General features: G+C 35.9%; 1 protein-coding gene across 3 annotated transcripts in view; it reads right to left on the bottom strand.

Annotated features, from left to right (window-relative positions):
- The window catches only part of TOPBP1 (DNA topoisomerase II binding protein 1), an 80,225-nt gene extending 65,001 nt beyond the window's left edge, over positions 1 to 15,224 (bottom strand). For all 3 annotated transcript variants that reach the window (XM_081971285.1, XM_081971287.1, XM_081971286.1), the window contains exons 1-8: positions 15,110 to 15,224; positions 12,677 to 12,764; positions 9,792 to 9,926; positions 9,223 to 9,366; positions 7,815 to 7,996; positions 6,813 to 7,006; positions 4,890 to 5,069; positions 2,442 to 2,611 (exon numbers count right to left, since the gene is read on the bottom strand). In XM_081971285.1, coding sequence (XP_081827411.1) covers positions 2,442 to 2,611; positions 4,890 to 5,069; positions 6,813 to 7,006; positions 7,815 to 7,996; positions 9,223 to 9,366; positions 9,792 to 9,926; positions 12,677 to 12,757 — 1,086 coding nt within the window. In that variant the 5' untranslated portion in view covers positions 12,758 to 12,764; positions 15,110 to 15,224. The remainder of the gene's footprint in view (positions 1 to 2,441; positions 2,612 to 4,889; positions 5,070 to 6,812; positions 7,007 to 7,814; positions 7,997 to 9,222; positions 9,367 to 9,791; positions 9,927 to 12,676; positions 12,765 to 15,109) is intronic.
- Positions 15,225 to 16,239: the final 1,015 nt, after the last annotated feature.

The following is a 16,239-nucleotide window of genomic DNA, read 5'->3' as shown; positions in this document are numbered from 1 at the left end:
GTCATTGTATTTAAAATAGGTAGTAGTCAAGCAGAGCTCCAGCATGGGGTCTTGGCTGAGGTTGGTTCTGTCATCCAAGGTGCTGTCTAGTAGCAGTCATTTTTTCATTACCATGACAGCTTCGGAATGCAGGTGAAGAGGGAAGTATAACATCATAGGGAAAAGCACCTTTGGGACAACCATGACCTGGATGACTGAGAATCTCCATAGACCAATGATGGTGAATCTTTTCGGACACCAATTGCCCAAACTGGAACTTATGTGCATGCGCGCTGGAAACCCGAAGACCAGATGGCCAGTGCACATGCCGACCAGCTGGTCTTTGGGGTTTCTGGCACATGCCAGCATGCATATGCCTGTTTTGGGGGCATTTTTTTGGGCTGTTTTCCAGGGCTTCAGTACCCGCGAAGACCAACTGGTGACGCTTCTGGCACGCATGCCAGAGGTTCGCCATCATGGCCATAGACAATGTTTCAGACAGTTCCTCTACAATTATCATCACAGAAAGCCTTTATTCGAAGAGAATTGACAGTTAAATCCACTGCTTTGATTATTTATTTATTTTTATTTATTAATTCAATTTATAGGCTGCTCCCTCTCCACCAAGGGACTCGGGGATTAGAGATAAAACATTAGGTACTTTCTTTTCTATATGAAGACCACTTTTGGCCTTTTTACTTGATAAAGAAAAAATGAGCTCAGATTTTGGGGTTTGATTACCAGATTAGTTTTAGTTATAGTTATAGAAATACTGGGTGTTGTTGAAGTTTAATAAGTATATACTTTATGTTCTTATCTATTTGTTTAAATTTAAAGTAGATGTATTATAAACATTTACGAAATATGTGTGGGATTGTTCTTATGATACATTCATGGATTATATGTTTTATTTAGAATTAAAGTTTATATTATATATTTATGTCATTATTTAATTGTTTGGAATGTATACATTTCATATTTAATTTTTTATTTGTTTTTCATTAAATGAAAACAAAAAAGTACTTTATCGTGTATCCATCCCTAAGAAGATTGGAAGTAATTTTTTCTTCAATTTTTGAGGTTTTGTGTGATAGTTTTTAAATATTCCTCATTGTTCACCTTCCAAATTTTCCCTTTTTATGGTAATTTTGTATTTCAAGTTTTACTTTTGAAAACCATTAAATCTGCTATATATAAAGCATACTACCACCATATATCGAAAACATTTCAGAAACAACCAACAGGCTATTACAACCACACAGCATCTTCTTAGAGCACAAACCAACTAAAGGCTTCCAAAACAACTTAAGAAAACCAAAACATCCACTAACCCAGGCCTGTCAAACTGGCAGCCCACTCTGGTTTCCGCAAAGGCAAAAAAATTCATGATACATCATGATCCAGCCCGATAAGATCAAATGTGACACCCCTGCACTAACCCAAGAACAACAACAACAAAAAATGAGCCATGTATATCACATAATGTAAGGACTTTAATAGCCATTAAGAAGGACAAACAGGCAGAAGACGAGCAGAGTGCATTAATGAATATCAACTAGCAGTCAGAAGCCACAAGAAAAACTCATTAATTATCTATAATCAAGATTTGAACAATACCCTAATCCAGAAACTAGCAAGAAGAAAACCATACCCCATCAACAATGGCAGGGCAAACTACTAATCATAATCAATGTGTGAATTAGATGGCCATATACATTTATCAAATAATAAACAAACAGGGAGCCCACCTCACACTTACTAACATTGATGATGTTACCCAGTAAAGTAATGAAGCATCTGTAAGCAAACAACCAATCTTAGAGAACATTGATTCCACTTCCTTTTAGTTACAGCATTATTCAACTTTTATCTAAAGTATTATAGTATTTTTCATTGTGGTATAGTTTTTTTCTTCCATTCAATCATATCTGTTTTGTCAAAAGTGATTTGTCATTGTCCCATTCCCATGGTTGAGAGAAAGTGACTGGCTCAATGTAATCCAACTTGCTTTGTGCCTCAGGAGGGAATATAACTCACTCTCCCAATTTCTAACCTGATTACATAACCACTATACTAAACTGGCTGTCATAGTTCATTACTATTTACTATATATTACTCTGGTACTAGCACAACTTAGCATTCAACACTTCTTCAGCATGTTCCTACTACTGATCATTTTTAGTTTGCTATATTATCAATGAAGTATTGTATTAAAATATGTTACTTAATTCAGTTCCATGAGGAAAGAAAATAATTTAACAGAGTTTGTAAGTAATGGCTTTTGCCTTCTTTTTTTCAGTCCGATGTGCAATAATAATGGACAATTGCTTTTAACCAATTATTCAGAGGTGAAACATCAGATTCTGCCTAGTCACATGCATGAACAATATACTCTCACAAATTCTAAAATCTATAGAATTATCTGGGTAATTTTACAATTGAACATGCACTATTAAACATACTCGGCATCCATCCAGTAAATCCTCACGTGCTTGCAAAGAACTAATATTCAAGTTGTTCAGATCATCAGGCGAAGGATCCAGTCTGCTATTCAAAACAGAACTATATGATGTTTCATTAATGTCACTTAAGTTGATATTTGAAATATGACTAACATCCGAAAGTGTTCGACCTTTAAAATTCAGACGAAAAAGTTGTTTATGAATTATTTTGGAACATTGCATGAATATAGCAATTATAACTTACTTTCTAATTTCATAGAAGATTAAGCAAGAATAAAAATCATACTGGACATTAGTTAACTTTCATTCTCCATTAATTTCTTTCTTCTGTTATGCTAAGTGCAACATAGTTTGTTATCAATGCATGCAAAAAGCGCGGAGTATTTTCAAATGCTTATAAAGTAATGGCTTATTCATTTTTCAGGACACATTATTTCAGGTTATGAATATTACTTTTAGGAAATACTACAAAAGGGAAATAAAAGGACATTGAAAGAGAAAAAATTATGAATTTGTTACTTTATTCAAGATAGTTTACATTAAGCCTATTTTTATTTAACTCCATAACAACAATCCTGTCGTTAGTAGTCTGCCCGAGAAAGAAACTGGCCCAAAGGCATCCTGTAGTTTCCATAGCCTCCCTAGTTTAATCCAACAATTCTTATATTAGCCCTCATGAAGAGATAGAATGTGATTCATAGAATTTCACTGTAATGATTTCATATATTGTCATAAACATATTTTGTAAGACACGCTTTTCATCGTTCTACACATAATTTCCTTCACTGAAAAGATATTAGCTATTTTATCTTCAATAAAAACTTCTTTTTCCCAATAGGTTTTGATAGAATTGTGGACATAGGAGTGAAAACCAATGAAAAAAGATACTGGAAAATGTAGTTCAATCTTAGCTACCAAATGAAGTAACTCATCTTGCTATTCAGTAGAGTTCTTCAAACCTTTTGAAAGGTACACTGCAATTTGTACTAGCATGGCTGAAATGGGACAACATGCTGCAGCCAAATCACCATAGTGAACTCAATACAGTCAACTCACTATTGCCAACTTGCCCCAGGATAACTCACTGCAGGACAATTCAACAATTCAATTTAATCATTTAAAATATTTTAAAATATTTTAATTTTTGTCATTTACATTTCATTTTGTCCCACGCTTGGTATCCTTTCTTTAATGATTTTATTTCTCTATTTTTTCAATATTAGTGTAATTCTTGTCCTGTGATGAGTTGGCTCTGGCAAGTTGGCTATGAATTGTCATGGATTCTGTCTAAAACATCTCTTTTCAAATCAATAGAACAAATTTATCTCTTGGGGGGCTCATATGAGTGCAAAAAGATATAGTTGCTTTATTGATTTGAATAGGTTTTCAAATGCATTTCCGCACTATGCACCCTCTTTTTAAAGATCATGTACAGCCTTATTTAATTTAAGTGCTGCCTATATCACCTAGAGACAACTTTAGTGATTTATAATCAATAAATGCAGCTATATGAAATATTAAAACAATAAATAGAAACAATAAACTATCTTAAAATTAATAAAGATTGGAAGGGAACAAGATACACATGAGGAGGAAGCGGGGTCTTATTTTAGCCCTTTAACCACATCCAGAATGATATACCCCCATTGAAACCTCAGATTGTTGGCAGAATCAGATCTTTAAGTCCTTTCAAAAGGCCAAAAGAATGAGTGCAGTTCTCACTTTGGCACAATGTTCCAAAAGCAGAAACCATGGCAGAAAAGGTTTTTCTCGCAATATAACACTAGGGGCTTCAAGAACTGTCCATGCAGTCACATTTTATGTGAATTGTAGATTCCAAATATTTCTCAAGGATAACCCCATTTAGAGCAAGGGGATGGCTAAAGGGGAAGTTGAGGTATAATGCAGGTAGTTGACTTATTATCACAATTAAGACCACAATTTCTGTTGTTAAGCAAAGCTATTTTTAAGTGAATGCTATCCAATTTTATGATTGTTTTTGCCATGGTTATTAAGTGGATCATTTGCAGTTGTTAATAGTTCAGTTAGGCAAATCTGGCTTTGCTGTTGACTTTGCTTGTCAGAAATTCACAAAAGGTGATCACATGATCCAAGGACACTGCAATTGTAATATATACATGCTAAGTACCTGAAATTTGATCATGTGGGGATGCTGAGATGTTTATATGTCAAAACTACCTGTACTTTGTTAAAAGACTCATTTCTTCTACTTAAAAATGTAACAAAAATAATGAGCATAGCATCCCAAAGTAAACAGCCCCAATAGAATTCAGACCTTTGAAATATTTATGGGCCAGTACTTTCCTAAAAACAAACAAATGAATAAATAAATAAATGAATAATAAAAATAAATTATGCAATATTAAGTCAGTTAATAATTATAAATCTAGATAATATAGGAAATCTGTCCCTTTATGTATTACTTACTGTCTGGCTTGCTAGCTTGATTTGTAGGAGTTGAAGTGCTTGGTGCACTATCTTGCTTTGTGCTAGGAACTATTAAATAAATTGATTCATCCTGGCAAAATCTCTTTTCAATGCTGTCAAAAAACCACTGCATGGATATACAATGAACATTCCACCTTTTTGCACATTCATATTTCTGACCTTTTCCAAGAAGAGACAAAATCATAATAAATACATGTTTCAATTCTTCTGAAGCCTGTAAACTGCATGAGCATAAATATATGAAGCAATATTTGTACACATTTTCTTAAATAAATATACTAAATCTTTTTGCCCCAATTAGTTCTTTGTTCTATCTACAATACTGTGACAGAAAGTTTGGAATAAAGAAAGGCTCCTTACTCTAAAACTACCAACTGTACTTATAAGCTAAAATGCTAGAGACCTTATTCTATATACTTTTAAAAATCAACTTAAAAGTCTGCACTCACAAACTTATTTTTTAGACTACATTGAAATATAAAGTGCTTACATTTTCCTTATAAAAATGATTCCTTAGCTATACATTGACACTGGTACAATATAACTATGTCCGAGACTTTTTGCACATGCAATTATGTATAATTAGGTCATCACAATGGCAATATATCATTAACAAAAAGAGGCTTTACATTGCAACATCAATGGCTGGATAATGCTATGTATCACTAGAACAGAATGCCTCTCTATTAAGCCCTACCTGCTGCATCAATAAAATATCATGAACAACCAATGAGGCTCAACATTATTTTCTATTTGGTTTTACATTATATATACCTAAACTCAAAAATTCAAACGTGTCCATGAAATCACCCTTACAATTAATTTAATTCAGTAAGTAGGAAAAAAATGGAATTGGATCCATCTATAAGAACAAACTTATATTTTTTTATCTATTCAGGCTACGTTAACTACAATGTATTCATCATTTAAAAATTTTCTTTAAAGATGATTCCTAAATTTAAGCCTATATAGAAAATAATCACTCTATTCTTGAGAATTGTAATCAGATACATTGCTCACTGGTATGTTTTCAGGTTTGATTTAAAATGCTGGCGTCAACTTTTAAAGTTCTGAGCACTTTTAGCTTGAGTTACTTAAAACATCTATTCCATCATAATACTTGCAAGCCTTCCTTGTAATTAATCAGATATTTATTACAGTCAGTGACCAGCCTTTCTTCTGTGTTACCTATAATACAAGTAGGCATATATAAAGGACTTTGTTAGATATAATCTGCCATTCTTACACAGGGAATCTGCCACATCCCTTCATTACAGCTTCCAAGAAAATTGTAAAGATTTATCCCTTTATATTGGTTTATAATTGTGTTTAGAACTCTACCTGACTGTTCCATATATGAAGCCTTCTGGTTAAGTATTTTATCATTGCTTTTATTATTATTTTTAACCTTGTGTTTATGTATTATGCTTCCAAATTCTGTTGCATGATTTGGAGGAATTTATTCTAAAAGAATATATTAAATATATTTTAAAATAAATCAAATGTTATTGTAGACACTTTCTCTTTCCTTAAATATCAAAATCCTTTTAATAAATGCAGGGAAAATGAGCAAAAGGTAACATGAAATTCAGAAGTGCAACCTTAACATAAAGACAGAGGAGAAAAATGAAAATAGTATTTGAAGAATTCCAAATTAAGTTTAAAACATTTTTATTTTCATTGCCATAAAAAACTATAGTCAGTTGAAGTACTACACAAAAATATCACTAACACAATTTGTTTGCAGCAAATCCAATAGAAAGGAATATGAGGGTACATTCTATGTTCAAATTTTAAGCCTAGTACAAAGTGAAATCTGATTCTCAATCTGAAAATATTTACACAAACGCAAGCCTCCTCTTAAATTCAATCTAAACAAAAATTCAAAGATTTCTGTTTTACCTTTTGGTTCTTGAACAATAAGATGGGTACATTCATTCATCTTCAGTTGCCCTGTATATTGACCACCATTCTCAGTGGTGAGACGCTGGACTTCTTGTCTATCCATGCTGCTTAAACCAGTTACGCAGATTGTACAACCAAGAAATGGAGGACACAGAAACTCTCCCATATTTATATCTGTGTATCTAATGATCCTTTTGAAAACAAGAATAATTATCTCTTGATCATTCTTTGTAAAATCAGTGATGAATGCAGACTTATTTGAGTAGACAATGATGTTAATGCATCTAATTCAGAGGTGTGCTACTCTGATTTTAATTGATGTGGATGGGGTGGGGCTTGGAGCCACAGTCCAAAAGTTACATAAGGCTAGAACTAGGAATAAGCTGGATGTAAATTAAATGGACAGCCAATTTGATGCAGTGATTAAGGCCTCAAATTACAACATGGGAGCCTTTGAATTTAGTCCTGCTTTAGGCATAAAGACACCTGAGTGACTTTAGGCCAGTCATTTTCTCTCATCCCTAGGAAGAAAGCATGAACAAACCACTTCCAAAAGTGTTCCCATGAAAACTGCAGGGACTTAACTACTAGCAACTGGCTGGACAACTGTCTTAAGGCACACAGAAAAATATAACTTCATTGCAGTTAATAAAATCATTCCATACATATATAATTGTCCTTTCTGTCCCATTAAAAAGAAGAATTTGTTGGGAATTTTTGGAGTGACACTGGTGCTTGCACTCAAGCATAAGACGTGCTTATTTTAATGAGTTTATTTAAAATGTGATTATATTTTGATCCAGGACAATAAGAATTCTGTATGAATAATTGAAAATAATACAGATTTGATTGTATAAATTTTCCCCAACAGTTTTTTTTTCTTTGTAGAATTTCTCATTAAAGCATGACCCTTTTGCAACAAGAATGTTAATTCTTTGTTAAGAAATATTGCAGGTCAGAATTGTTCAGGTAATCCAAATCCATACACAATTATCTTACCTGCGCTGTGATTTATCCCATAGTGTTTTTATCCAAATGGGAAGCAAAATGGGTTTTTTTAAATTAGCAGCAACTAAGTATTTCTTGCTTCCAACTTCTCCAGCTATAAGGTGGGTTACTAATACATTAAGATCTCTGTATACACGACCACCCATCAACTGTACATATTCATGGACTTCCTCCTATAGAAAAAAAATCACTAGTAGATATAAGTAGGAATCAAATAAAGCTGCTAGTTATTTTCAATATAAACAACACCACATTTTAAGAATTTTCATAGAAGTGTAACTAATCAACAGAGTGTTCTATTGTTCATTCACACATTTACCCTGATAAATTTGAGAAGATTCAGAAAAGTTATAAAACTTCAGAAGATTATATAAACAGAATAAGAATAATTTAGGACTGGGATGAAAAAAAGTATCTTGAAATATTTGAAATATCACTTAAAATGAACCTGCTCTTACCAAAGCAAGAATAAATGCTTTTAACCAATCATGTTATACCTTAAAGATATTAAGGCAGGGCAATTTATTTCTAAAACATCTTACGTGTAAAAGTAGGATTGAAGAGTTTTTAAAGTTACTAAACATCTGTTGAAGGTACTTTGGGTAAAATAATAAAGAAATCTGATCCCTTTTATTTTGAATTGTATGCTTCTGTATCTATTCTATCATTTACCATATTTATAAGACTATAAGACGTTCCAGAGTATAAGAAACACCTAGCTTTTGGGAAGGAAAACAAGGGGGGAAAAATCTGCTTCTGCCTCCCAGCAATTTGCCTCCATGCAGCAAACAGCCTGTTCAGTTCAGCACAGCCTGATTTAGCATAAGCAGCTGATTGGTAGTTGGCTTGGTCTCCCAGAATACCATCAATCAGCTGTTCCAGGATGCGGGGATCACCGCCACCCAATGCCACCTCCATGCACCCTGTTTTTGGCCTCTGCGCGCTCAGTTTTTGGCCTCCCCACGTCCCGTTTTCAGCCTGTTCTATGCCTGAAGCAGGCAGAAAGCAGGATGCGTGGAGGCTGAAAATGGGGTGCGCGGAGGTGGCAGCAATCCTTGCAGCCTGGAACAGCTGATCAGCGGTATTCTGGAGTCAAATTCAACCGCCAATCAGCTGCTTGTGCTAAGTCAGGCTATGCTGAAGCTGACCAGGCTGTTTGCTGTTTGTTGCAAGGAGGCAAATTGCTGGGAGGCAGAGGCTGAAGGACAGGCAGGACTTTGGCAACATTTGCTCTATAAGACGGACAGACATTTCCACCCACTTTTGGGGGGGGTGTCTCTTATAGGCCGAAAAATATGGTAATTGATAATTAACATGACTAGAAGCCAAATATAATTTTATAAACACTGAGAAGTTAAACATCATCTCTGTATCTGAATTCTATATTTATATATTTTACCCTTGTTTCCTTTGGAAGACTTGTACAAGATATTGTTACATCAGCCATTGTCATATTAAATACTGGATGGTCAGCCTTTGGAACACATCGTTGATTCTGCATACAGTAGATAACTACCTGTGGCCCCACAATCCTACAACCAAGCTGAAAAAGATAAAGCAAGAAAATTAATAGGGCTCTTTTTCACAAAGCAATTTTCTAGCCCCTTACATTATCTAAAACAATATCCATGCAGATAGCCTGGCGATTTTTGAAAAGATCAATAAATTCAGTCATCTTTTTCTCTCAAACTACATACACATACTTAAATAAGTATGGCAGAAGAAAAATTGGCACAAAAACATTAACCCATACTACATCATCATTTATTGGTTATTTGTTTAATAGCCAAATACAGAAATGGAATCAACAAAATTCAGTACACTGTCATTTATCTGATGATGTGTCAATTTTGTCTCCCAGTGATGGCACAGTGTTTATATCTCTACTGATTTTCCACTTTTTATATAATTTTCAAAGGTACACTTTACCAAGGTATGACAAAAAATAACAATATAAAAAATGCAAACCTTTTGAAGATGATTAAAAACAATGCCACTAAACTGATCACATATATAAAGGGATTTGTCATTCTCTTGTATTTTAAGTGCAGCTTCCTTATCAAGAATCTGAAGACATTCTTCTGACTGAAATTCTTTGATGGACTGCAAAATACACAAACAACAAATAACTCACTGCAAAAAGCATTCACTTTACTCCCAAATCATTTTCTCAAAAGCACTGCTATCCAATTTCTAGCAGTAAGAGCCAAACTGAATTTGTGCAGCATGGTAAATATGAACGTCGGTTTTCATTTTATTTCTGTCCGTTTATTATTTTTAAAAATGACTCAAGGCTATGCACATATCTAACACACCTTTCTCCACCTATTTTTCCCACAACAACAATCCTTTGAGGTGAATTGGGCTGAGAACGAGTGATTGGCTCAAGGTTATCCAGCTGGCTTTCATGGGCAGGGCAGGACTTTAACTAGTGGTCTCTCACTTTCTAGCCTGGTGCCTTAACCACTAGATCAAACTAGACCAACCAAGCTTTAATGTTATTACTGTAAAAATTAACTTTAAATATTGTTTTATGTTGAAGGAAGTAGAAAATTTGTTTTCAAAGAATATAGTTTTCAATAAGAAACATGTCACTGAAATATTTTTCTTATACTATGAAAAATGCTGCAGGCTTTTGCAGTAAGTTGAAGTGATATTTCTAAGGCTTTCTCAATAAAGATAAATGCATTTTAGTCTTTGCTGTGATTGACCATATTCATAATTATCTGTTACCAAGTTTCCAAACGTTATGGTTTGTTTTTATGGAGAAAGAATTGTATAATTTATATGAAGCTTTTCTTTCATTGATATTGACTGAGGAGAGCAAGAATTCACTGTACCCAAAATTTCAAGAACACCCAGGGATATAACTTTATTTAACAAATGCTATTTAAAACTAAAGACATACACTTTATACTTGTTCATGCAAAATTACTATTTTATATTTTAATAAATGTAAAGGTTCCCCTCGAACATATGTGCTAGCTGTTCCCGACTCTAGGGGGGCTTAAGCTCTTCGGTTTCAAAGCCGAAGAGCCAGCGATGTCCAAAGACATCACAGTGGTCATGTGGCCAGCATGACTACTGTATTTTTCGCCCTATAAGACGCACTTTTTTACTCCAAAAAAGAGGGTGAAAATCTGGGTGCGTCATATTCGCCGAATGTAGCCACCTGGGTCATCTAAAAATGGGGCAGGCAAAGCGGGTGTTGCAGAGATCGTGATGGCTGGAAAGGAGAGAGGTTTCGCTTTCAGAGCTCCCGCTTGGCTGGGCTCCCAGGAGGGCTTAGGCGGGGGCGGGGGCAGCGGCTCCTCACATTGCTGGGGAGTGAAGTTGTTATGGCCATTGCCTCCCCTGAGCTGCCCCCCCGAATCTCTGAGGCACCTTTCGCTTGCAGGAGGAGGAGGGTGAGCTCCGAGTATACCAAAGCCTCTGAGTAACTGGGAAAGAAAGCCGCGCTTGGAACCTGCCGAAAACTGCCGCCCGAAAAGCACGCCTTTCTTTCCCAGTTACTCAGAGGCTTTGGTTTAAGGAGGCGCTCCTTTAAGGCTCCTGAGAATCCAGAGAGATTTGGGGGGGGGGGAAGGGAAGGGGAACAATCTCCTTTTTACAAAAGCTTTTCTCAGAACGCTAGATTGGGAAGTTAAAAACCTAGAAAGGGATACGATCAAGCTTGATTCAAAGGCTTTGCTTCCTGAGAATCCGGAAAGATTGGGGGTGGGGGGGTGGGGGAGGAAGGCAAGGGAAGAGGAACGATCTCCTTTTTACAAAAGCTTTTCTCAGAACGCTAGATTGGGAAGTTAAAAACCTAGAAAGGGACACGATCAAGCTTGATTCAAAGGCTTTGCTTCCTGAGAATCCGGAGAGATTGGGGGTGGGGGGGTGGGGGAGGAAGGCAAGGGAAGAGGAACAATCTCCTTTTTACAAAAGCTTTTCTCAGAACGCTAGATTGGGAAGTTAAAAACCTAGAAAAGGACACGATCAAGCTTGATTCAAAGGCTTTGCTTCCTGAGAATCCGGAGAGATTGGGGGTGGGGGGGTGGGGGAGGAAGGCAAGGGAAGAGGAACAATCTCCTTTTTACAATCTCCTTTCCAGCAGCATTCACTCAAACCAGATGCATATGAGGGGGTTAGAGACCACCAGATGAAATATTGGGTTAGAGAGCACCAGATGAGATATGAGGGGGTATGAGACCACTAGATTCACTGTTTACTGACTTTATTAACTATTAATGAGAGTAAAGATAGTTCTTAATATGTTACATGGTTGACATAAAATTGTTCTTAAACTGCTGTTAACTTTATACAGTTGATATAAAATATTTTACTACAGTATTTGGTTCAGAATCTTTTTTTTCTAGATTTTCCTCCTTTAAAATTGGGTGCGTTCTATATTCCGGAGCGTCTTATAGGGCGAAAAATACGGTAAATGCCAAAGATGCACAGAACGCTGTTACTCTCCCACCAAAGGTGGTTCCTAATTTTCTACTTGCATTTTTACATGCTTTCAAACTGCTAGGTTGGCAGAAGCTGAAACAAGTAACAGGAGCTCACTCTGTTACGCGGCGCTAGGGCTTCGAATCACCAAACTGCTGACCTTTCTGATCGATAAGCTCAGCATCTTAGCCACTGAGCCACCCTTTTATATTTTAATAAATAAATTTGATTCAATTCAGTTGTACTTAACATAGACCTACTGAAATCAATAGGACAAAGTTAGTCATAACTAGATTCTTTCTGTCTAGTTATTATGAAGGAAAAGAGAGAGGTCTTAAGAAATTCCTGCTATAAAAACATATTTAATGATTATAACTAACTTACCAGGCAGTTTTAAATACATTAAATAAGCATACCTCAAGGGCTTGAAGAAAACACTCTGAACTTTCCAGAGTTTTTATAAACTTCACAAAATACGGCTCCTTGCTATCTTTCATTATTTAACTAATAAAGAAAAAAGAAAAGTCAATAAAAAGCTGATCAATGGAACAACAATCTGTATTAATGAAACAATAATCTGGATAATGCTGTATCCTAGGAACATTTTAGGTGGTTTGACTGTCAATATTTTTATAAATCAAGTAATGGTCAATAATATTAAAAACATATTTCATTTGTTGTAATACAGGTAACCCTCGACCTTCTTCATTTAGTGATTGTTCAAAGTTACAACAGCACTGAAAAAAGTGACATGATCGTTTTTCATACTTACGAACATAGCAGCATACCCATGGTCAAAATTCAGATGCTTAGCAACTGACTCATATTTATGATGGTTGCAGTGTCCTGAGAGTCAAATGATAACTTTTTGTGACCTTCTAATAAACAAAGTCAATAAGGAAGCCAGATTCACTTAACAATGCTGTTACTAATTTTAACTGCAGGGATTCACTTAACAATTGTGGAAAGAAAAGTTGTAAAGGGAGGCAAAATTCACTTAATAACGGTCTCATTAAGCAACAGAAATTTTGGGTTCAATTGTGATCATAGGTCAAAGGCTACTTGTAAAGACAAAAATCACAAATCCGATCAGTGATGACTAATCCTTTCATCTAAAGAAGTGGCCCCGAATCTTTTTGATACCAGGGACCGATTCTGTGGATAAAGGTTTTTCCACAGACTGGAAGAACCATGGTTTTGCCTCCTGCTTGCATCCCACAGTCCAGTTTCTTGGCATTCTGTGGCTTGGTGTCAGGCAAAAGACTGTCACAAGACCAGAAGTTGGGGACTTCTGTTCTAAAAATCATTTAGACCAGGGATGTCAAACTTGATTTTATTGAGGGATGCATCAGGATTTTATGACCTCGGGGGGGGGGGGGGCAGAGTAGCCTTGGCCAGGGTGGGCATGACCACCTCAACGACATTCGTGTTGGGGACACCTGTGTGGGTCCGAGAGCTCTGCCAGCAAAAACAGGCTCCCAAGCTCCGTTTTCGGCTGCGACGGCCTCCTGCAGCCCTTTGCCAGTGAAAACGGGAGCTCGCGATGACCCGCGTGTGGCCCTCTTGAGCTCCATTTTCACTGGCAGAGGCACTGCTGGCCGGTCCTTCCAGGGCGGCCCCACGGGCCAGATCTAAGCACCCCGTAGGCTGGATCTGGTCCCTGGGCCTTGAGTTTGACACTCCTGATTTAGACTGACGTCAGCTATCTGTAAAATAATTATTATTTGGGTAATTTTGGAACAATTTTTAAACCAATGTAAAGTTGCTGCTCTAGGAGCAAATACAAAGAGAGCACTACAAATGGGACCTTAATTTTTTATATTAAAGGTGGATAGAAATCTAATAAATTAGAAAATAAATGGTTTTTTTTCTATCTCTTGTACTACCATTATAGGAAATCTAAAAGCCTAGATCTTCCCTAAAGAGCTACAGCAGACAAATACATTTGATAAAGTCTTAAGGGAAATGTGTAATTATAAAACAACTGATTGTAGCATCCTATTTTTATATGGGTAGATGTTCAATGCTCCCTAAATATAAAATCATTCAGAGTAGAGAAGTAAATGGAAAATCAAGAGGTTTTTTTTGCAAATCATTGTAATCTGGCTCAAGACTTCTCAAACTTTCCTATACTAAAGTAAAAAAATAAACAAAAAAATCTTCAATGACTGGCAGGCTATTCCTGCAGGTTTAACCATTTTTAAAACTTGCTGTTTTGTGTGGCTCACATAGGACTTGTTTATTATGCAAAATGTTGGAAAGAAAGATGATGTAATAATGTAGTAGCATGAATTTAAGACTTATATTTTACAACAGGTGTAAAACCATCTCAGAAATGGAAGAAGTCTCAGAAAGAGAAATAGGATTAGACAAGTAAGAGATCCTCCTTCTCACTCCTCAGAAGTCCTGAACAACTCGTTTTCATGTCATCCCTGTTCTAATTTGGGACCTTCCAGATGTGTGGAACTACACACACATATATCCCAGCATTCCCACTTAGCAGGTGACCTGCTGCAAATTCATGAAGGCTTGGGGTGATTATGGAAGATATAGTTTCACACACTTGAAAGGTTCAGGATCAAATAAAGTCGCCTCAAACGCTTTAGTACCCGAGATAGATGGCGATTTGACTTGGGAAAAAGAAAAACTTATCCCTAATTTCAGACATGGGCGACGATTCTATATTCTCCCGCCCACTTCAGAAATTGCAGTAGAAACCGATCTACAGAAAAAGCGGAGACGGAAAAGAACAGGAGATTTAGAGGAGAGGAAGACAGAAGCGGTGCGAGACAAAATTCTTACGCCTCTTACCCCTGCCCGCCCCCCAACTTCGGCCTTCAGTCAATTACCTTCCTCGTAGTCTTTCCAAGAATTCTAATCTTCTGCAAGCTGGCGGGAAAAGACCAGGACGCCAAACTACGCATGCGCGAAAAGCTTCTAAACCTCTTGCCATTCTTGATTACGTATTGTCATGTGACTAAGAATTAAGCCGAACTATCCTTAAAGGTGCCGCAGAACTGATGGAGACGGGCTACAAAAAAAAAAAAGTTTCCGGGAGTTTGCGGCTCCTTTAAGCATTAAGAGGCGGGCATTAATTTATGCGATTTAAGCAAGATTTCCGGTGAGTTTTTGTAATGAATTTGTTTTGATGAAATATTTGTTTTTTCTTAATTATTTTTATTATACATTTTCTTTTATTATACATCACATTTCCAGGTGTGCAACAACAGTATACTGGCTGTATCGTCCTTTTTAAGTATGTATAGTATTATACACCCTGATTATAACCATTATTCTCCTATATAGTGTAGTCTCCTTTAAATGCATAATGTCTTACGTCATAGTTATAACCATTATTTTCCTAGTTGTACCATAACGCTCTATACATTTATCACTATACGTTTTAATCTATAGTCATGTACAGTCCAAATATTGCTTACAGTATGTGTGTGTGTATGTATGTACGTACACACACAGAGAGAGAGCATTTATTTCTATTTTGTTAATCTTCTTTCGTTATAAAGTTACTAATTGTAAATAAAGTTACTAATCTGGCCTAATTATATTATAATCGTAAGTGTATTTAACATCTATTACAAACCTTCCTGGATGGCTTTTTAAATTTTATATTGGGGTTTTAAACGGGTTTTAAAATTGTTTTTTTAAGTATTTAAATTGGTTTTGGGATTTTATATACAGACAGTGTGTGTGTGTTGTTTCTGCTCTATGTCTTATGTTATTTTCTGTTGTTTTGATTATGAATGGTCTGTACACCGCCCCGAGTCCCTACGGGGAGAGGGGGCAGTCTATAAATTAAATAAACTATAAACTATAAACTAAACTAATCTCTGCACTTGTTTTCTAACCATTTGTACAATAAGTCCCATGTTAGGTAATACTGTTTCCTCTTTATCCTTAAGTTCCATCCTTAACCTGTCCCAATTCGGCACATTCTAATATTTTCTTTATTACTATTTCA

Source organism: Natrix helvetica, assembly GCF_964273705.1.
Source record: "Natrix helvetica genome assembly, chromosome: Z".
NCBI lineage: Eukaryota > Metazoa > Chordata > Lepidosauria > Squamata > Natricidae > Natrix > Natrix helvetica.
This window is presented reverse-complemented; position numbering and strand designations above follow the sequence as displayed.